General features: G+C 51.7%; 1 protein-coding gene across 4 annotated transcripts in view; it reads right to left on the bottom strand.

Moving 5' to 3' along the window:
• Positions 1-22,307, bottom strand: part of EPHB2 (EPH receptor B2) — a 98,749-nt gene extending 76,442 nt beyond the window's left edge. For all 4 annotated transcript variants that reach the window (XM_019512041.1, XM_019512043.1, XM_019512042.1 and 1 more), the window contains exons 1-2: positions 22,227-22,307; positions 18,329-19,013 (exon numbers count right to left, since the gene is read on the bottom strand). In XM_019512041.1, the coding sequence (XP_019367586.1) occupies positions 18,329-19,013; positions 22,227-22,283 (742 nt within the window). In that variant the 5' untranslated portion in view covers positions 22,284-22,307. The remainder of the gene's footprint in view (positions 1-18,328; positions 19,014-22,226) is intronic.
• Positions 22,308-22,637: the final 330 nt, after the last annotated feature.

Below are 22,637 nucleotides of genomic sequence, written 5' to 3'. Positions count from 1 at the left end.
GTCCTCGTGGCAATTAGCCCCGGCGGGGCTGCCTTGATGATACGGGAGTAAGGGATCCTGTTGGACTGCAGCGCTTCCATCGCTAAGGGAGGCTGTGCTCCTCTGGGTGCGACTCCACGGCCTATACGGACGCGCAGCAAAACGCCCCGTGGGTCGCCGGCCCGTCGAGTCCGAAACTCCCTGGAAAGAAAGCGGCAACCTCTCTGGACTACTGAGCGCTCGGTCCCTTGTCTGCAGGTGACCGCCTGCCTGACGTGACCCCTGGCTCTGCACAGCATCCCGCCCAGCGCCGCGGGGCCGCCAGCCAGCGCACCTGGCAAGCTTCACAGCTTGGCAGCTGCCCCAAAGGGGCACAGATTCCCGCCATGCAAAGATGTTTCCATGGCAATGGGCTAGAAGCCCGCAGCTGAGTTTCTGAAGCGCGTGCATACGAAGCACTGAAGTCTGCTCAGACGGGCCTGGCGCCGGTTCATCGGAAAGGCCCCCAAAGTCCTAGGAGCTGCTGAGAGCAGAGCCTGGTGCTGGGAGGGCCCTGGAGCCGGCTGCCTGGACTCGAGCACAAGCAAGGGGCAGCAGCTCGTTCAGTTATCTGGAGAGAGCCGAAGGGGCAGAGGTTGCCTGCTGCTACACAATGAAAGCCTGTTGTTCAGTTCTTGGTCCGGTCCACCTGTTCTTACCAAACCACAACCTTGCCTGGTTGCGCACTTGAGTGGCAGCATCACCCACAGCCTCCTGTCCGCCCCATCTCAGACACCCCAACCCCAGCCACACACACTGCACGATCGTGTCCACACACACAAATCTGCATGCACACACAAATACACAAAACCCCTTCTGCTTATACCTCCAATTTTGTGCACGCTATTCACAAAACTGCACACAACGGCATATTATCCATCCACACCACTTTATACCCAAACCTCATCACAACCCTCCCCTCAAACCTCTACCAGACGCCCGAGGCTACACCGTGCACTCCCTGCTCCCTGTATTTGCGCACACCAACAACACAGCTGGGCTGTATCCTTTGGACTACATGCGAGGCACAATTATCTTTATGCACGCACACTCCACCCGCGCTCCCATTTTCTGTTGATAAAAGCGCTACATAGGAAACGCCAGATTGCTCATAAAAGGCTGGTCTCCTCTCATTCCTGTGTTTAGAGGATATTGAGAAAGTCTGTGGGCTAAAATGCTCGGGCAGCTGCCCCAGAAACAGTCCTAGCAGCACAACTAGCTTCTAGCACAACTGGTGCATCATGTTTTCCAGGAGCAGGGGAACCCTACACACACTCGGTACATGGGAAAAGCACATCTGCATCCAAATATCTTTAAGTAGGTTTTCTTTGCCTTAAGCTGCTGCTGTCCATGACTCCTCTCCCATTCACACACAGGCATGTCTGCTCCAGGTTGAGACCTGCTTCCCATCCTTGCAAGCTGGTCCTGCCAGGGCTTTTATCAGATTCATCGATTTTCAAGAGGCCAGTAGATCACATAGCCCGACCTTGTGCAAACCGTGCCATCTCGCTCAGTCACCTCTGTATGCACTCCAGTAACTTCTGCCTGAATGAAGAATAACTTCTTCAGAGAGATGAACAGTTTTCTGAGGACTGCAAAAGATGGAGAATCAACCACTTTTACCTAGAAGATTGTGCCAGGTTTCCTATTTGAGTTTCTTTGGCTTCAGCTTCAAAGTTGTTGGTCTTGTTCCACTTTCTCTGCTAGGTTAAAGAGTCCTCACACACTGGGATTTCTGCCCTTGAATCAACTTGTGTTTTTGATCAGCTAAACTGACTGAGCTCCTTCAAGCCTCTCATTGCACAAAATTTACTCTGGCCCTCAAATCATTTCTGTGGCTCCTTTCTAAGCCCTCTTCAATTTCCAAGACGTCTTTTAAAACATGGACACACGTATTCAAGTGCCGGAGTCACCAATACAATAAAGGGAGGCCAAATAACTTCCTGCCCCTATTCACTGCTCCCCTGTTCAGACGCTCAAGGAGTGCATTAGCCTTTTCTGCTGCTGCACTACGCAGGGAGCTCACGCTGAGCTCCTTTTCACGGCCTGTTTTCCAGGATCCGGTCCCTCATCCTATAAGGCTGACTTTACTTGTACCTAGGCACATCATCCGTCATTAGGCCACTTAAAAACCCTTTGTTTGAATGGGTCCAGGTTATTGAGTAGTCCAGATTTTTCTGCAGGACTCCCCTACCCTCGTCACCCACGTGTGCATCTTGCACAGATTTTTCGGGCAGCCATCTGATATTTACTTCCAGATGAAACCTAGAGCTATTTTGGCTAAAATGTGAATGCCGCTTACACTTGGCCTGGTATCCCATCCACTTTGCAGTGCAGACTGAACCACCTGGCTGCTGCTAACCCTCCAACACCTTGCTACAGGTGTTTTCCTGTCACCTTCCTATTTCATTCTGCATCAAAGGTCACCTACCGCTCATGTACATCATTTGAGTGTTTGTACCCTATGCTGTGCACCTGCGTTTCTACTGTAGTTTCTTGGTGCCTGGACACAAATGGCATTCAGAAGGCCGTCTTCTCTCTGCCCTGCCAGCTGACTCCGAGGCTCTGATGGAGTCGGGTGCAAGGACACGAGAGCTATAATTTGGGGAGATGCACTGAAAATCTGCACCTCCCCTCTCCGTGTCCAGAAAGATGCCAGAGGAAGGGGCCTCAGTGCAAGAGGTACACCCGATCCCTTTAGACCTGGAAAGAGCTTAGCAGAGGTTGGTGCAAAGTGGAGCGGAGTGGTTCTAGATTTCATCCTCCAGTCAGCGCAGCCTCTCTTACAGGCACCTCGAAATGTCCTTGCAGGGGGCCTGTGCCGCCCCTTCTCTGCCTCGTCTCCTCCGCTGCTGGGGCTGCAGCCGTAATGCCAATAATAAAAAAAACCTCTGTGTATCTCCAGGGAAGCAGGACTCTGAGAGGGGCACAAAGGCTCCAGCAGCTGTGTGTTTGCAAACAACCCAGCTGAGCTGTGAAGAGGGGCTGAAAGCAGTAATTGTCTTTAATTAAAGGAGGTTGGAGGCATCTCAAGCTTTAACAAAAGGCATTTCCAGCCTGCTAGCAGTTCTAGTACTCAGTGCTGCTGCAACCACAGACATTTTCCCAGGCTGCAGGGACAAGCAAAGGACAAACCACAGAAGACAGCAACACAGACGCCAGGGCACCCAGAGGGGCAGGGTTGCCAATGCAAGGGCACCAAATCCACTGAAGCCAGGGCACCCACGCGACACAGCTGTACCAGTCTTCTTGGGATACAGAGCACATCAGTGCCAGGAGGCCTGGCTGGAAGGGCTCGTAGGGTATAAGAGGCCACTTCTACACCTACGTGATGGACTCCACGTGGGTATCTAACAAATGAGCCAGGCAAAATATAAACTATAACAGCAATCAAGAAGTCCTGTCCATCCCAGTGCATGTAACCTGAATATTCCCTGCAAAGAAAGGAGCCAGGCAAACGTCTTTCATTTTACTCCACTGCCCTTCGGTGAATACAAGAGCATTGTGCCAGCCCATCCCAAGCTGCTGCTCCTTTGTCCTGCCATCCTCTGTCATTCCCTACAAGCTCTCAGACAAGCACACAGGATGTCCCAAGGTGGCCTAGGACCTCGAGATTTTGGGGATACGAAGAATGCTTAACAGCTACACCCAAAATATGATTTTTCCCCCACAGGGGAAGAAATATCTTTCTAACATGATATCAAGGGATAGATGGACCCACAAATTCTGGGACTGTAAACCAGGGACGAGCAGAGCTTTTTTTTCCAGCAAATTCAGGGAACCTTTGTAGATACTTCTGCTGCTTCTCAGCCAAAGTTTTCCATGGAGGCACGCCAGTGCTGAGAAACTTTTTCCGACGGAGTTTATCTCAACAACTCAAAGACCAACAGCTTTGAAGCTGAAGCCAAAGAAGCTCGGAAATACTTGATCAAAGTGAGGGAATAGCGCACCCCCAGCAGCCAGCAGCTTTGCAGTCAGGGGATCAACAAGCATACGGGAGACCCCGTTTCTTATCCATGTTCTACCTGAGTCCAGCAAAAGTTTCCTTCAGTCTGGGTCTCCCACATGCCCGTTGGCTGCCCTGATCATTGGGCTATTGGCTACTATACGGTACGGCTTTTTCAAGTGCTCTTGTTGAAGCTGTCCTACTGGGTGCAGGTAGTTAAATACTGTTCCAGGCATCTGAATTCGCCCAGGTATTTCTGCATGGCACTGCACTGTCTATAGGTCTTATAGATATTTATCCTATAGGTATATTACAGCTGGTCTATAGGTATCACAGATACTTATTACAGTGTAGAGGGTCAGACATTTCTGCTTCTTCAGCGCTGAAGCTATTGATACCCTTTGTCCTGTAGCCCCTATGCTGGGTTTGGCCTGCTTCGCAGCATTTGGTACCTGTTTCCACAGGGACGTGACTCCAGCTGCACTTCGCTGGAGCGAGAATGGGACCAGAGCACTAGCAGGTCCTGGCACCTTTGGCAGAGTGCCTTGCCCAGCCCCTTCGCCACCGAGGCATGCAAGGAATCAGCACATAACCCAGATGTGAACATGGCTCATGACCACGGCCCATTTCCTTTGCTCTGGCCTTGCTCGCTCCGCCACTAGGAAATGCATCGCACAAGGTCTCAGGAGTGTCCCATTACCATACACAAGAAATTCACGGCTCCGGTTCCCATAGCAACAATAATTCAGCCCCGTATGCGCACGGCACTCCCCGCTCCTGCCCGCAGCAATAGCTATACCATGCAAGGACGACGCGGCTAGCCTAGGACTGCTGTGGGGACCGGCCCCTCCCGGGAGTCACAGCTAACATGTCCCAACCGAGTCGCATCATTTCATCAACACAAACAGCTTTATTTTTGGCGCTATGGCCCCTTTACTCACTAGTGACGCCAGCCAAGCTAACAAATACAGGTGCTGTTTTGTATAGTGGAACAAACAGCATAGGAATTGCATGTACTGCCCTCTCCTACATATGTAGACCTCATTTTTCTACCACCCAATAAAAATATCACCCTAATGAGTACTTATAAGAGCCCGGCAGCAGCAGAAGGACAGCAATGGGGGAACAGCAGCTGGATCAGGAGCCCATGGGCTGTGAGTTGTCCCTTCCCAGGCCAGGAGGGTCTAGGACTTATGTGAGAGGCAAGGATTTATTGGACCAACTGCATGGTCGGGATATAAGATAGTATAAATCCCTATTTCAAAACTCGGGCTATACTGAATAGAGTACTTCTCACCCCAGGTGCTGGGAGAGGAGTTTACTTAGATCAGAGCAGTCTCAGTGTTTCTTTTCAACTCTGCCATTTCTCTTTTACTACCGGTGTCTACAAAGCACCTCGACTACAGGTACATACAGAAATCCCAAGAGACAGAATAATCTGACCTTTGATTTTTTCATAGTTCACAGGCCCACTAAAAGTCAATTAGTAATCCCTTGGGATCTCAGCTTGACGAGCTCTCTCCTTGTCCAAAAGGAGGAACAGGAGTCACTCCTATCCAAGGAGTCGTATAGGATTTTGACACTGAACCACCCATATAGATATATAAAAAACGAGGCAGCGTGTGTGTAGGAGAGAGAAGACAAAACAAAGTGGAAAAACAGATGACAGAAGTGGCTCACTGGGGGAAACCCCCCCCCCAAACTAACCAGTCCTTTAAGGAACCAGAGGAGGAAGAATCTGAGAAATCAGATAAGGTACGGGGCAAGGAAGAGAAGGAAAGACTTCTGGAAAGAGAAACCAGGAACCAGCCAAGGAAATGAAAATGAACCTCGTGGGGTGGCTGGTGCCTCTGAGGATGCACAAGGCAGGGCTGCCAGACAGACTGACCTGGAAGAGAAGACGCCACGGTCCAGGCCGGGAAAGGACAGGTATCAGAACTGATCTCTCTAGAGGTGACCGGCGCCGGGGACTAACACCAATGAGACCCTCAGGATTTCTTGGATTTGGCTGCATGTCAGGAGAAGAAAGTACCAAATTCCTCTGCTTCCGCCCATGCGACTAGGGGAAGACGTGGATGTTATCCTCTGATGAGTTTTCAGGGTGGCTATACAACAGGCAGGAACAGCTTCTTTACTTGCTGTCATCTGGAAATATACCTTGCATTGCCTGAAAACTTTCTTCCAGGGGAAGATGCACTCTTTTATTCAGTGACCAGCAACACCCCAGATAAGGACACACATCCATCTGGAGCCCTTCCCAAAGGGCCTGCTCCACCTGTAGGTGAAGCTGGAGAGGTTTTGCTGCATTTGAACCCGCGCTCGGCTCGCTCACACGTAATGACTCGAATAGAGCAGCTGCTGCCCTTTTGCAAAGGCCCCTTTTGAAAGGGCTCCAAATGCATGGTTGTCCATAACCCATGAGCACAACCATCAACGTGAGACGGTCATAACAGAACCAGCACGCTGGCACAGATACAACGTGCGGCGAGGACAGGTACCGTGGATGCAGAATCAGCTCGGCGGTTTTGGTTACAAAACCAGTACTGGAGAGAAGTTTTTCTTAATGTGTCTTGTGGAGGTTGTCAGGACTGAGCATGGACTTGCGGGTCACGGGGCGGTGTTAGGACCACCAAATCATGGCAATTATTTGGGGAATTTGGAACTAATACGCATCACTTTTGGCTGACCCTAGCCTTTTTCTCTGTCCTCGGGGGGGCTGTGATGAATTCATGCGCTTGACGGGATGTAGAGCAAACAATAGAACAGGCAACCATCTGAACCGAGCAAAGGATTTTTTGGTGATGACTGATCCAACCTCAGATTTATCACACACAAATCTGCTGACTTATTCCAAAGTGATATTCCACTTTCTCAGTTCACGGGGCCATTGAATCTGAGCCACACAGGAGCTTGATATGGTGAAGAAGGTGGGTTCGGCCATATCCACCGGTTGTGGACAATCCTATGACAATGCTAGCAATACATCAAGACAGTATAACAGCTTGCAGGCCTACCTAACTCAAGTAAACCCACTTTTTCCTTATAATCTTTGTGCTACACAGTCACTAAATTCAGTGGGGTCTGCGATATAACCACCGCTTGAATGCGGTTACTTTCTTTTGCTTGCCGCAGTCACTGTTTGCTTTCTGTTGACTATCACCCTATCCCTGGAAACGTGTTTTTGGCAGTAGCAGCTCCGAAACAGCCAGGCACAGACACTTCAAAGTCTGTCAGACAGAAGATGGAGTAACCGGGCAGATTTGATGACAGCTTTGTGTCATAATTAGGAAGGACTTAGCAAGCCCTGATAGACGTTTAAAAACAGATCACAAAACAATCACCTGTACCCCAAGTGGAGGCAGGCTCCCTTCAGAACCAAATGGAAAAATTAGAAATAGCCCTTACGGTACAATTTTGGGATCAAATGCTTCAGCCATTTCAAGGGACCGGCATGCAATTACAGAGCACAGACATTGACCTTAGCACAGCAGGTCACTGGCTGCATTCCCTGGAGTCATTTCTGGCTGCCCTGCGAGAAGAACTGGAGAGTTTTGAAATGAATGCTAAGAACGCGCTATGCCTGGCGCTGCCCAAGCTAATGGCAAGATGTTGTGACAGTACCTACTGCTGCAGCTATCATCTGTGCCACCCCAGCAGAATTCACACCGGTGTACAAAACCGATGGATTTTACACCAGTATGCATGTGTTGTGTGTCTGCCCCTGCAACCTATCTTTAACCCCTTTCTATGGTACAGGTCATAATAATTACCCTGTTAGAATAATAAGGGCAGCTAGGCACTTTCCCACCCCAGGAAAAGCTGATGAGAACTGAGTACTTAATTGCCCTTTATATCTTGGAAAATTTTTTCCATAATCTTTACTCGTGCCCCTATAGCTTTGAGAGGCTGAGATAAAAGAGAGTGCAGCAGTGAACAGTCTAATAAGAAATTTCGCTATTCATCAGCCAGCTACATAATTCTGAAGCAACTCCAATTTACTCAGGGAATCCCTACGGATGATGCCTGTTGATATTAGAGATCCCCTACAAAGGGAGATGCTAGCATGCAGATTGCGTGGGGTGAATAACTCAGAAGTGGTCCTCTACCCATTCCCCATCTCCCTCACTGGGTAAGTTGAGAGCTCACTGCAGTCAGCATGCCTCCCCCTTCCCTTATGACTTCTGCTGGAGAAATCTGGGGTGGCAAGAATCGAAGCAGCACTTCTTTGGTGAGCCTTTCTATGTCTGTGGCTGCCTCCTGAGCTACTGTCTCTCTGCAAACTGGAGAACTGGGCTTGCATCAGGTGCAGGACACGAGAGGTGACAGTGCCTCTTTACCTGGACAGCTGCCGCCGAGAAGGGGGAGAGCACCTTTTCTCTCTTGCTGCAGAGAGAAGGACACTCACCTATGGCTGGAAGTTGCAGCAAAGTCGGTTTAGGTTGGAGATCAGGAAAAACTTCTTCACTGTCAGAGCAGAGACACCAGGGAAGGGGGGACTCTCCATCCCTGGAGGGTCCAAGGAGAGGCTGGACGGGCACTGGTAGGGGATGATCTGGGTGCAGCAATGCCTCTGCTCTGCTATGGGGATGTCCCAGGCTTGTGGGTGGTGCTGGTTGCCCCTGCCACCCTTTCTGCTCCATGTGTCAGGTGGTTTAAGCCTCCCTCACAGGCACTGGGTGTTGGCTGCAGCTCTTTTGCAATGCTTATACAGAGGCATGGGTCCTGCAAGAAAGACATCACAACCGGGACTTGCTGTCTCCAAAGTACTATCAGGCAGCTGAAAAATGAGGCTTCTCTCTTTCGTTTTATGGCCTTGTCCTGGCAGACACAGAGATGAGGAGGAGGAGGAGGCATTAGCCGCAATATTCAGGTGATGCAGCACGGAGCTAGAGCAGAGGCGGGGAAGAGGACAGTGGAAATCAAGCTCGAGGGGGCAGCTTTGAAGCCGTAGTGTACGGACAAGAGGGCTGGAAAACATGAGAGCCTAAGGAAGGGAACAAAGAAGCATGACATGGCTGCCAAGTCTGGACTGGCTCGTACTGCACAGGGTTAGAGAAATTTCTCATTCAGCCGTCAGAGCCTTCTCTTTTCTTAGAGAAATACAAAAATCCCATGACGTCGCAGATAGGATCTCAGCAGTCTGAGCTGAGACGGAGTTACTTTGAGATCAATTATAGATTCTGCAGAGGGTATTGTGAAAGGAAGGTGCATCCTCATGCAGCCGGTCGGGAAAGAGCCTCTTCTCTTCATCTCCTTACATCACGGAAGGGCAAACCGCTTTGCTTAGGAGGGCCAAGGTTGCAGGGATGGGGTCTCTGGGCTGCGGGCTGAGCTGAGGCTTTCTGGGGTGACGGCCCAGGATGGTGGGGCTTGCGAGACCAAGCCGAGTGAATAAAAGCCTGAAGGAATTGTTATGCGTGGGAGATGCACACAGACAGCTTTAGATGCACCTGTACGACTACTGCTTCAGGACAGACAGACAGACTGACAAGGTATCTCCTTGTCTCAAGTTGAAGCAAGGGAAGTTGAGGTTGGATATTAGGAAAAACTTTCTCACTAGGAGGGTAATGAAGCACTGGAAGAGGTTACCCAGAGAGGTGGCGGACTATTCGTCCTTGGAGGCATTTAAGACCCAGATAGACAAAGCCTTGTCTGGGATGATGTAGTTGGGTGGTCCTGTTTTGAGCAGGGGGATGGACTAGATGCGACCTCCTGAGGTCCCCTCCCACTCCCATTTTCTCTGATTCTCAGACCTGAAAGGATTCAAAGAGAGTTGCTGTTACTGAGACGCCAAGGAAAAGCCTAGTGCTGGCCAGGTGAACAGCTTCTGGGATTGTGACTTGCTTTAGCAGGGATATTCAGGCGGGCAAAGTGCTCGGAGCCCACGGTACCTCTCACCTGCGGCAGGTGCAAAAGCCCCATGCAAACCAGGTATCCCCCCTCCCTCACGTGGCAGTAGCAAGCTTTTAATGTAGACCTTATAGCTTCCTGTCGACTCTCTGGTCATCCCCAGCTGTGCTAATGACTGGGGCTTCAGATACCCTCCAAGCACAGTTGAACCCCGCTAGTGATGGAGCTCCAACTACTCTCTGGGAGCAACGGGAGCAGGGCCAAGTGCCATCTGGGTGTCCTGAGGACAATGCTGGCAGGGGCAGAGGCAAATGCCCTGCTATTAGGAGACATAGCAGCCGGCAGGGTCCAGTGAATCCTGAAGGATGGCCGACTTCAGCAAGCCCCAAGAGGAGAGGAACCGGGAGGGCAATCGGGATGAGAACCTCTCTGCCCCAACCTCCTTCCTAGACAGCCTCTCAGACCGTCAGCACCGGGCTCTGCTCCTCTGCTCCCCTTTCCCCATTAACAACTCCATGACACATGCTGCCAACATATGCTGCCTCCTCCATGGCAGAGCCCAGCCTGCCAGGCAGAGAGAAGGGGAGAAGGAAGAGGGCTGAAGGAAGGGACTGAGCGGAGGGGGAAGAAGGAAACTGGGGGAGGAGGGAAAAGAGGGGCTGCATGTCCTCTTTGTTTATGTAGCAGCAGGATTTGGGGAGCTGTTTCCACGGCCTGCACTTCTGGAGACATGTGTCTGAACTCCCCGAGCTCATTAATCATGACGTGGCCTGCAGTTCACCGTCACCGAGGGGCGGCTGGCTCCGGAGCTAAAAGAGGATGGGTCTCAGGGAAGGGAAGAAGGAGGGAGCAGAGCAGGAAGGTGCCAGGCCAGACAACCCAGCCTGGGCTTCCCAGACTGTCCCGGAGGGGGACGGACACACGAGCCACCCTGGGAAGGACCTGGCCCCATCGCAAGGGGCTGACCCAAGGAGACCAGGGCCCAGGCCTGTCTGTTGGCTATGGAGATGAATCGCAGACGCTCCTGGAAGAGAAGGGCAGGGGACGGCCCTTGGTGCAAGGCCAGGAAAAGCAGGAAAAGGGGAGCGCAAGAGGAGAGTTGTAGGTCACGGAGGATTGGAGATGAAGGGATGCGATATCCTTGGGGGGCTGCGAGTCAGCCTGGGATTTCCCTGGCAGCGTGTGAGGTCAGGAGGGGATGTCTGGGGGAGAGGGGTTAGAGGAGGCTCCAGGGGAAGGCGTCAGGCTGGAATCCCCCATCTCCATCCCTTCTCCGTACTGGGTCTCTGAGGTAGCCTAGACGTTGTTCCCCCTGCCCGCTATTCCCCTCCTGCAGCCCCATTAGCATACCAGAGAGTCCCTTTGATTTATTGCTAGCTGCGATTCCTGCCCAGACGCACCAAAGCCCTTCCTAGGAATCCTCGACGTGGAAACAAGCCCGTCAGTGCCAGGCAGCTTGGCACACAACAGGATAGACCGGGCCAAGGAAAGCTCCCAGACCTCTGCTGAGAGAGGTAGCAAGCTGTGCTAGCCTGAAGTCAGGGAAGAGATGCACCTTGTCGACTAACTAAATCAGAGTTTGTGCGAGTCCGAGCTCACATCCTGTGTAGCATGACTGCAGTCTGGGCCAGTCGTCTGAGCCTGGCGCTATCCTGCCTCGGGGTGCTAGATCTGTGAGTGAAGGGGACGTGGGAGCCTGCAGGTGATGGACACAAGCATCCTCCCGAGAGAGACAAATGCTGCCGCTGGGCTCCGGGCATGGGCATGCTCTAGCACAGGAGTCCAGGCCTTTGCAAGGAAAGCCTTTGGAGCGGCTCCCTGCCTGCCGGACACAGCTCAGCCTGGCCTCACCTTCCCCTCGGCAGCTTCACCGGGAGCCCCGACAGCACAAGAGAAGAGACGCTCTTGTCCCCTTGCTGACACTTTGGTTGCCAACCTGTCCAACTGGCACCCAGAACCCGGACGCTGTGTTCCTCCACCAAGCCACTGTCTCCGTCTCTTAGCCTTGCCCCATCCTGAGCTGAGCACAGGCCACATGTGAGCAGCGTGGTGGAAAGCACCAACTCTTACACGTGGCTGGCAGGTTCTCACGTTCCCAGAGATGGAAGGAAATCTGGGCCCCTGCTGAAAGGCAAAACAAAAGCAGATAAAAGCTGTCCTTTGGCGGGAAGTACTATCAGATGGTCTGGGCAGCCTGGAAGGGACCCAGCCCGCAGAGGTGAGGGTGCTCGGCTCCCCTGAACTATACTGTTAACGCATTGCAATTTGAAGATGCAACTTGAACGATTAAAAGGCCCCAAATGATGCTATAAAGAGCGGGGGAAAGTTGCTGGCTTTCTCTGCTGGCTTTTCATCTAACTAATACAGAGCAAGCCTGCTCGAGGCAATGTGCAGGAGGGATATTTATTGAGGAAGTTCATGCATCTAACAGCTTAAGCTCTTCTAAGCTTGCAGCCATGGCACAAAAGGATTTGGGAGCAGTTAACAATTCTGTGTGGTTAAGAGATTTTCATTTCACTCGGCCTCGCTATCCAATCCCGCAGGGCCCTGCAGGGGCTGGCTGCCTGATTCATTCACTTCCCTGCTTCTTTCCCGTGATGTTTGTAAGGGCCTCATTACCATGATGTATAAGACACGCTCCCTATGTCACCCCCACACATCGCTGCCTTCTTGTGCTGAGATGCTCATTCCTGGCCTTCCCTTCCTTGCTGCTTTCTCCTCCTCCTCCTCCTCACTGGCTGTTCCTCCGTAGTTTCTCCCATCCCTGCTTGCTTTGTCTGGGCTGCTTCATCTCCCCTTGCAGCGTATTAAGTGCATCTCCGTCTCTGCCTCTCTCTTTCACTGGCTCTGCCCTGGGATGGCAGGGGCAGAGCTATTGTTGTGCTCTCTGCTAAGGCTATTTATACTGTGCTGAAATCAAATGCTCCCTTGGGTTGCGGTGTTGTGCTGCTGCTCAGAAAGGGCTGATGGCTGGATGCCGCCTTCAGGGTGCCAGGCCAGAAGCAGCTGCATTTTGACACCAGTGCCACTGGATAAAAGTGCAGGTGCTTCTGGCCTGGCATGGTGCCCTCCAGCAACAGGGCTCATGAATGGGAGTGAGGGGACATGGCTACCTGACGTCCTCTTTGGATGGCATGGGGCTTCCTGGCTTGTGACAGCAGTTCAATAGTCTCAGTGTTTATATTCACAGCAGAGACGGATCTTGGGATGGGGATTGGGAGCGGGGAGCATTGGGGGAGTTTTTTCCCCCTCCTCTTGGTATAGACAGCATCTAGTACAGTGGAGACCTGACCTAGGGGTCGGGCAAGGGTTGCAGGGTCCTTAGGGGTCTCTGCACTTCCAATTGTGTATTGGAGAAGCTCTTAAACCCCTGGGTAGAATCAGTGTTCAGCCAGACACTGACTTGCATTCTGGTTACAGCTGTGGCTGCATTCACCTGGCTGGTCAACACACTCACAGGCTGGGGCTGCTTTCTTGTAGGGCATATGCAACACATTTCTCCCCTCTCCAATAAAGATCCCATTGCCTTGTGCAGTGGGGCCATGCCTCCACAGAGGAAACATGTTTATAGTGCGACTCTGACCATGCACATGCACGGGAGGTCGCGGCACTGCTGAATATGGCTGTGCTCTCCTTATTACATACAGAGCCCTGGGCAGAAACCCAGGACACCATCAACCTGTTCTCAAAAGCTCGACAGCAAAATAGGCTCTAGGATAGTTGTACACAATACATCAACATCATCAGGACTTGGAAGAAAGACATTTGCCCCCGCTAGGCAGTGATGTGCTCGGCGGGTGAGGGTATTGGCAGGGGTGGGTTCCATATGCAGCTTGCACGTATTTGTACAAGAAGCCTGTTCCAGCTGTGCCCAGGGGTGGTTTGGGGGAGTGGGGTACAATGGTACAGGCACACCCCCCCCCCTTTGGTTTCTGCTCCACCCAAACTTTAAAAACAACTGTCCGGCAGTGGCAGCAGCATTTCCATTCAGGCACCAGTGACAGAGTCAATTAACTAATTAAGTCTGTGGCTAGGACTAGTGCTCCAGTCACCCCTGCTTATTTACACTACTGATTTCCAGCGATAAGAGAATCACCTGGGAAGTTGTTTCAATGGTTATCTTCTCTCCCTGTTAAAAACACATGCCCTATCCTAAAGTGAATTAACCTGGCTTCAGCTTCCAGACATTTGGGTCTTGTTGTCCCTTTGTCTGCCAGAGGCTCTAGGAGCACATCTCTGTTCTCCAAGTAGGTATTTAAAGATACTCTAGGCTCCCCACAACCCTCTCTTTCAGCAACTATTAATATTGAGTATTTTGCAACCAGGAACTTTAACCAATCCTGTAATCTTTTTTGCAGGTCTTATCTGAACCCTTTCCAATTTATGAACATCCCTTTTTTTTGGGTTGTGGCCACCAGAAGGGCACACAGGGCTCTAGTAGCAATCACACCTGTGCCAAATGCAGGATGTCACCTCCTCCACCTCCATAAACTGGTCAGGCCGCAGTTGGAGTACTGCGTCCAGTTCTGGGCGCCGCACTTCAGCAGGGATGTGGACAGCATGGAGAGGGTCCAGAGGCGGCCACTCGCATGATCAGGGGACTGCAGGGCAGGCCCTATGAGGAGAGACTACGGGACCTGAACCTGTTCAGCCTCCAAAAGAGAAGGCTGAGGGGGGATCTTGTGGCCTGTTATAAACTAGTCAGGGGGGATCAGCAGGCACTGGGGAAGTCCCTGTTCCCCCGAGCACTGCCAGGAGTGACCAGGAATAACGGTCACAAGCTGGCAGAGGGTAGGTTTAGGCTAGATATCAGGAGGCGCGACTTCACGGTCAGGGTGGCTAGGGTCTGGAACCAACTTCCAAGGGAGGTGGTGCAGGCTGCTACCCTGGGGGTTTTTAAGAGGAGGTTAGGTGAACACCTTGCTGGGGTCGTTTGACCCCAGTGCTCTTCCTGCCATGGCAGGGGGGCGGACTAGATGATCTGCTCAGGTCCCTTCCGACCCTAGAAACTATGAAACTATGAAAGCTGAACTGATGCACCTAAGGCTTTTGGCTGCAATGTTAGACTGCTAGCTCATATTCAGCTGATTATCCACCATAACACAAAGCCCTTCTTGGGGTCACTGCTCTCTGGGAGCATTTACCTTCATTCTTTGTTCCTGGTGCGTGACTTTATATTTGGCCGTACTGAAGGAAACACATACGGTTTGCTTGTGCCCAGCTGACCAAATCACCTGGCTCACTCACTATCAGTGACCTGTCCTTTTATTTGTTAGCAGCCTGCAACCTTTCATCTCCAAACTTTACTGGTAACGATTTGACATCTGTTTTCAGGTCATGGATAAATATGTTAACTAAGCTTGAAGACAAGAACTGAGTCATATGGCTATCCATACACTTGCATTCAATGATAATTCTCATTTTTCAATTATATTTCAAGACCATTTTCAATGCATTTAATATGTGCCACGTTGACTTTGCATCTTCCTAGGTTCTGAGTCGAAGGGGTGTGCTGTATCGATGCCTACAGAAGCCTGCACATCAGATCTGTATCAGCCAAACTTGTAATCGCATCGATAAAGACATCCAATTTGTCTGACATCCACTTTCAACAAACCCATGTTGACTGGTGTTAAGTGTATTACTTTACTCGAGCAATCAGGACTTGTGGGAGAGGTGATATCTTTTATTAGACCAACAAGATTTTTGCAAAAAAAAATTTCTTTAATTGCAAGCTTTGGGGTACAAACACCCTTCTTCAGGCATCAGAGAAAAGATTGTAAAAGTTCTCCTGGGTAGAAATGAAAGTTCATATTTCATAGGAGAGTTGAAGGTGGTAAAACCTCCAGTTTGGAAAAGTGCATTTTATATGCAGATTAGGCTCAAAGAAAAGTTGGAATAATAACCTAGATGTTATTCTTTACTTTACTTGAATTCCTTATTAATTTAGTCCTGTATTAGCTATTCTGTAATTTTGCCTGGATCAGTAGAAGGCTGTCAGTTTTATAATTAGTTAAGGTGTCTTGTTTAGCCTTTTTAAACAGTAGCAGAAACCCAGCCTTGTTCCAGACCTGAAATATCCCCAGTCTTCCAAAGTGTGTTGAAAATGAATATCAACAAGCCAGAAAGCTCACTACCCAGCTCTTCTCAAACTGCTAGTTGTGTATTATCTGGGCTTGGTTATTGAAGAATGCTTATCTTTAGTAGCTGGTATTAAACATTTTCTTGAATTACTGTTGAACTGTAAAGCATTTCAGACTCATCCTGTAATGCGACTACATCATCAGCCTTTTCCCAAATACATAAAAGAAATATTTACTGAATATTTTTGCTGCTTCCGCAGTGTTATGGATGATTCCAGGATTTCCATCTGGTGACGGACTATGTCCGTGCAGGTCCCATTCTCCAGCTCCTCCCTCCCCTCCCTCTTTGTCTGTGCAGGAAGAATAGCGCTCCTTATTTCCCCCCCCCCTTTGATTCTTTTCCTTTCTATTTCTCGCTGACCCCAGTGTGTTGTGAATCCAATTAGACCCACAGTAGGGATCACAGTTGCGTGGCATTCGGCCATTATGCAGACCGAGCATGCTCAACGCTTCTCGGAGCCATGGGAGATGTCAAGCCTCCTCTATACGTAATTCTGGACTGCACCGGAGCTTGTGGAGATGGGAAGGGGGCAGGGAAGGCTGGCAGAGCTGAGGGTGGAGTACCAGACAGATGGGGTTATGGGACGCATTTTCCCTGTGAGTTCAGTAATCTGAAAAGCCCCCCAAAGTGCTGATCTGCAATGGAGATTGCCAGGAAAGGCACGGGTGCTCTCCAGGCAGCCAGAAGCTCCGGACTAGCAGGTGTTGGATGGAAGACAGCCCTCCTGCGTTTTAGCTCCTATAGCCAAATGGCCAGAGACCCCTCACCAAGAGATGCATTAACCCCCACACCACAGCACAGGCATCCTCCCTACCCCTGGACTGCACTCCTCCTCCTCCTAATTAACAGTCATGGGAAGAAGTGGAAATGCAGAAGTTTCTGCCTCATTGAGAACACAAACCCAGGGCCATCCACTGAGCCTCGCACACTGTGGCTTGCACTCCTGGTCCCACATCCTTCCCTCTCAGGGCTGCCCAGGAGGTCAACTCCAAAAGGAAGCACTGGAGAAAGCATTGGGTATTGCCTGGGTGGCAGTTAAGAGACCATCCTGAGAAGTCACAGAGATGGAAGCTCAAACTCTCTTGGGGTCTTTGGCTTCCAAGGCAAGTGGCTTAACCACTCAGTCTTTGGAGCTAGAACATGGGACAGCCATCTCCTTCTCCATTTTTATCCAAAACCTGCATGCAGGAACACATATACGTGAGCTATGTGTATACATATATAGCCATGTATGCATATAGTCTACCAGCACAGCGGTACATCTCCAGAGCATGAAGTAAAGGCGAAAAACATCAAGGTAGGTGGCTAGAAAACTCCCCTTTAGATGATCAGAGGGAAATGGGATTCCACTCTTTGTTCAAACCAAGCGCAGGACTCCTGGGATCACTAACTCCACGGTGGGAGCGAAGACAGGGCTCACGATGGCCTGGTAGGAAACACAGCTCTGCATGCACAACGCTGCATGGATCCCACAAGTTACCGAAGCGATTAGCTGTAGTGTGGCACGGTACAGCTGCCTTCTGTGGGCTGCCCTAAACAAGTGGTTTTCAACCTGTGGTCCATCCATGGACCGCTGGGGGTCCACAGACTATGTTTAAGGGGTCTATGAAAAGTGACTAGGATCAAACTTACGTGAATCCCCACACTTACAATTCAAAGGGTCTGGACCTCCATTTGAAACTTCCAAGGGGGTCCACAAATAAAAAAAGGTTGAACCACTGCCCTAGACACCTGCTCCTCTGCCAGGGGTGCACTGGACAGAAGATAAATAGCTGGCTTCCGTGCTGCCCAGCCCTGCCGCTCCGTGACCCAGGTTCCTTCAAAGGCTTGCTTTTTATCAAGACAAGGCAAATTGACTAAGGCTAAGATTAGCCATTGAGCCCATTTCCAAGAACCTTCCTGTTGCACCCTCGGACATCGGAGAAGGGCTGCTCCAGCCTGACCCCCAGCAAACCCAAGTGAAGGCATGTGGATGCAGCCAGTATTTCAACTATGGTACTGCATAACAGCCATCCTCAATCTTGTGTGCAAGTCTAAGTGCACGTGGAGCTCAGGCTGGATCGGGCTCCTTGTGCTCTGTCCAGCTGTGGAAAAGCAGTCCCAAGAAGATTCCCACTATAAATACAGGAACCACGGTGCTGGGAAATCAGAAGCAACAGAGAAACGCAGAGGCACATTCACAGACAGACACAGCAAAGCCAATGGGTGCCCCGGAGTCACTAATACCATATGGCAGGGAGCCATGCCCGATCAACTCTTTCTTCCCACAAGCAGCACCATGCAGAGGCACTGTCATATGCTGGGGCCCACCACGATGCAAGCACAGCTTGCCACGCGGAGAACAAACAAGAGACAATAAGAAATGGTTACCTCTGCAGACAGTCCCGTTCTCCACTGACTCGTAGCCAGCCTTGCACATGCATCGCCCAATGGGCACCAGCCACTCCCCGTCCCCGTTACAGTACAGCTTAATGGGGACATCCACCTCCTCTGCATTGTTGATGCACGTCCCCCTGGCTGCCACCAGCGAAGTACTCTCTGCTCCCGAGAGGGTCTCCTGAAACACCGCCCCGTTCTGGACCACGCGGGGACACTTGCGGTAGAAGACCCTGACGGCAATCAGAGACATGCAGCCCCCGTAGTCCTGGAAGGCGAGATAGAATCCGTTCTTGGAGACGGGCCCAAAGCTCCGCACCTCCGTGTTGATCTTCATCACCCGGCCACCTAGGTCCACCTGGGAGAAGCTCTCGTCGGCTGCAATGGTGTCCACCTTCATCCAGGGATTCTCCATCCACTTGGGAAAAGTCTTGGTGGCCGAGTCAAAGTCTGACTCATAGTAGTAGAGATTAAAGGTTTCCTTGCAAGATCCGGGAACGTTGGGAATACTGCTGCAGTCCCGGACAGAAAACTTCATTTCCACATGGATGCGATGCCCCCCTCTCCTCCGGATGTACTTGGTCCGGAGCCAGTTGTTCTGACTGGACTCAAAGACATTGCACACCTGGTACGTGCGGATTGTGTTCATGTTCTCGTCGTATCCGCTCACCTCTTCCCACTGCAGATGGGATACAAAGAGTCAACGGGACACAAAGAGGCATTGTATTTACAGTCATTGAGAGGCTGTCCCTGCCTGGGGGCACTGCCCTGCCTCCCCCCATCCTCTCCCAGGCCAAAGCTCCACTCTGCAGCAATGGTCAAAATGCTTCCTACGCTGCTGCAGTACACTCCGGACTCGTCTCCTGAACCAGCGCCCTCCCCTCCACATGTCCCCCCACCCCTCTCCACCTCACACTACAGGGATTTATTCTTCCAGGGCACACTTAAAGACCTCACCGGCTCTTGCCTGCCATGGAAATGCTGTCTGGTCCTTCTGTTTGTTGGGCCAACCCACAAGAATTCATAAGAAACGCATGCCCCGATTGCCAGAGAACACTCTTGCATGGTCATCAGCGGCCTGTCTGCCCAGCAGCGTGCGTCTCATCTCTGAAAGGTTGGAATAGGTCCCTCCGTGCTGCACCTGGGAGCTGCCACCAAAGTGGTTCCAGGCTCATCCAGCCTTTGCATGCAACTCATCATGTATTGTCCTGATCTTCCAAGAGCCATATTGCTGGGCCTGCTCTCGGTGCCAGCCATGTGCACAGAGCATGCAGTAGACCTGCTTTCCAAATGCTTGCTGGTCCTGACTAGCACATCCCCGAGGGACAGGGAGAAGGCAATGGAGCTGGAGACTATGTTTTAGGGATGGTCCTGGTTTGTGTAAGGAGGGATGTGGCAATGGCATCTTATTATTTCAGACTGTGTATTGAATTTAATATTCACAAATGTGACATAGGTTCGAGCCAGGCGGACAAGCGCTGGCAGCTGACCAAGAGAGCTGGCTGGAAAGCAACAGTCCATTGCACGCAACCTCTGAGACATCAGCACTTGGGAGCAAACCCCAAACTTGTCAAACACCTTCGCCACCTGCCCTAGGTCCTTCCAGCAAGCCATGCACACGTTTCTGAGAAATGCAGCAGGAGTCCCCTGGAGACCTTCCCTTGCCCCGTGCCCGAGCTCTGGGAGCCTGGACACCCACCCGCTCAGTGGCCGGCTCCCGGGCCGGACTGGAGGGTGCTCGGGAGTGACGGGGGGGTGGCAGGGGTGCGGGCGAGAGGGGCTTGTTTGGAGTTGCTGACACCACAGGACGGACTAATCCCTTCAGTGTCCCACTCCAAAGCTCCCTTTTCTCAGCTGAGAGAGAAAGTCACCCCTCATCTCAGCCCCGGCGCTTCCTCAGAGCTTAATTAGAATCCTCTCCCTTTCTCCTCGCTCTCTAATTAACATGCTGGGGACTCAAAAGAATAAGGCAGCACAATAATACACGGAGACGGCCTCCAACAGGCCTGGGCCTCATTACTGAGTGGGCCGGGAGAGCAGGGAGCAGGGTTCGCTTTAGATATGGAAAACTGCAAACAAGAAAGGCTGGGCGAGGAGAGAAAAAGACTTGACCTCTGCCCCCCGCCTATTGAGAGCCCATCATTTCCCTTTGGCAGGCAATGGGGCAGGCTGGGCTGAGGCCTAGTGGAGTGGGTGAAGCCTTTGCAAGCCTCCCCGGCTAATAGCCATTATTATGATGATTTCGACAGCGCTGCGTGCCGCAGCGGGCCTTGGCACAACCTGGCCCAGCTCTGGGCTCACCAGGGGAGGGGGTCCGCAGGGAAGGCCCGGGGGAGCTGGTCTAACACAGTTTAATCTTCGTCGTGGCGGGAAGCTTTTCTTGATGCAGTCTATTCTTTGAGGCTCGGTCTCAGGCTTCCCGTCCAGGGCTCCCTGGCAAAGGGCCAGGCACGCCCAGAGCGGGGTAGCAGGGAAGGGCCTGTGCCTGTCAGCCAGGGAGTGTGAAATCCAAAGAAACGTCTTCATTTTGCTCTTTCCAGACTCCATTCAGGGTCGGGAGTGGGTGGAAGGGGGGCGCGGGGGGAGTGCATGTGCCCATTATTCGTTTCCCTGCAAAACAAAACTAGCTCAATGAAAACCAGGAGGTCAGGGCTGCGTGGTGAACCCAGCTCGAGGCTGCTGGGCCAGCAGGCGCCTGCAGCTGCTGTGTGCTCTGGCTCTTTTGCCAACCCCACTCCTTTGACCTGTCTCTCCATCTTTCCCTAACTATCCCCCTCTCTTGACCCTACAGGCAGCACACCACCACCTTTGAACCCACTGCACGCCCCAAAACTCCCACTGGGAACCATGCGAGGTTGGCCGAGTGGGAGCTGAGCTCCTTGAGGAACCTGGTCCCAAGCCCCTAGCATCTGGCTGGATGCTGAGAGGCCCCCGTGCCTCGGATAGGACAATCCATGCTAGGGCAAAGTGAGTTACCCAGACCAAGAAGCAAGAGGAAGCCCAGCCACCTGCTTCAACAGGGTTTTGCTAATCTCGCTGTGCCGCTCATCGTTCAGAGACAATCTTTAGTCTGTCATGGCCCCGGAGCCAGCTAAGAGTAGGGGCACCGGGGTCCAGCACTGCTGGAGATCCCAGAGGGCAGGTTATTTCTTTCTGAAAAAACTCCAGGAAGGCCCCAGATTCTGGCCTGGTCTAACTGCATCCAAGCAAGACAGAGAGAGAGCAGCAAAACTCATCCAAGCGCATGGTCAGGACTTGCAGACACCTGCTGCACCTCTCTTCTGCATTTCACTGGGGCAGCCTGCATCCCTTCCCTTTCCCAGGGCATGTCTCCGCTGCAGCCACTGTACTACCTGGCTTCAGGCGTCAGTCCCTGCATGCACAATCCTTTATGGAAAGCTACTCTTTGGGATCCCAAGCCTAGAGGTCTAGGGTCACATTCACATCCTTTTCCAGCAGCTTCAACGGTTGTCGTGTAACATGGTAAAATTAAAAAAATCAACATAATTTTCAATGATTTTCTTTAAGTTTCCTCCTTGCTTGAAGCAGCAAAATCCCATTTTCAAAAGCAATCCTGGCACTTCAGAGCTTGGGTCCCACTGATTATCAAAAGATGCTGCTGCTCTTTTATCACGTAGCTGCTTTTGTAAGTTTTACCCTGAAATTTTGGGACATCTCACATTTCAGGGTTGTTCTGTGAAGCTTCCCCTTGTTGCTCTGAGCAGCGCGCTCCGCTGCAGTGGAGGTGTCTTGTTAAATAACGGGATCTCAGTTCATACCAGGCTTGCTGGTCGGACCCCCCCTTGCACAGAGACATGCGAATCCTACACCCCTGGTCTCACACAGCCTAAGGAAGAAGCGGGGCGGGTGGTGAGAAGAAGTGAGGACTCACCCCTGAAGGAGGATGCACCATCCAGCCCAGTTCTGCTGTTGCAGTGGTGGAATCCATCAGTGTTTCTGCAGAAAGATGACAAAAATCAGGAGTCAAAGAGGTGGAAATGAGGAGGCAGCCTCAGGGCACAGAACTAAGCAAGCAGCATGACAGAGCCAGGCCACTCGCATACCCCCCAGGCAATCACAGCTCGGAGCAAGGGCCTTGAAAAACAGACCTGGTGCAGAGCCCAGCACTGATCCTGGGCACTGCAAGGGTGCACAGCTTAGCACCTCAATTCTTCAAGCACCCAGGAGAAATGCCTCTGCAGTGGCAGCCCCCAAACTCCGACACAGCCCCCCTGCAACCAGAAGAGCAAGAGTGGATCCAGATATGCAGTGCTGAGCTAGGAAAAGGGGAACGCAGGGCGCA

This window comes from Gavialis gangeticus, unplaced genomic scaffold (genome assembly GCF_001723915.1).
Source record: "Gavialis gangeticus isolate Ggan-Ray unplaced genomic scaffold, GavGan_comp1, whole genome shotgun sequence".
Lineage (NCBI taxonomy): Eukaryota > Metazoa > Chordata > Crocodylia > Gavialidae > Gavialis > Gavialis gangeticus.
This window is presented reverse-complemented; position numbering and strand designations above follow the sequence as displayed.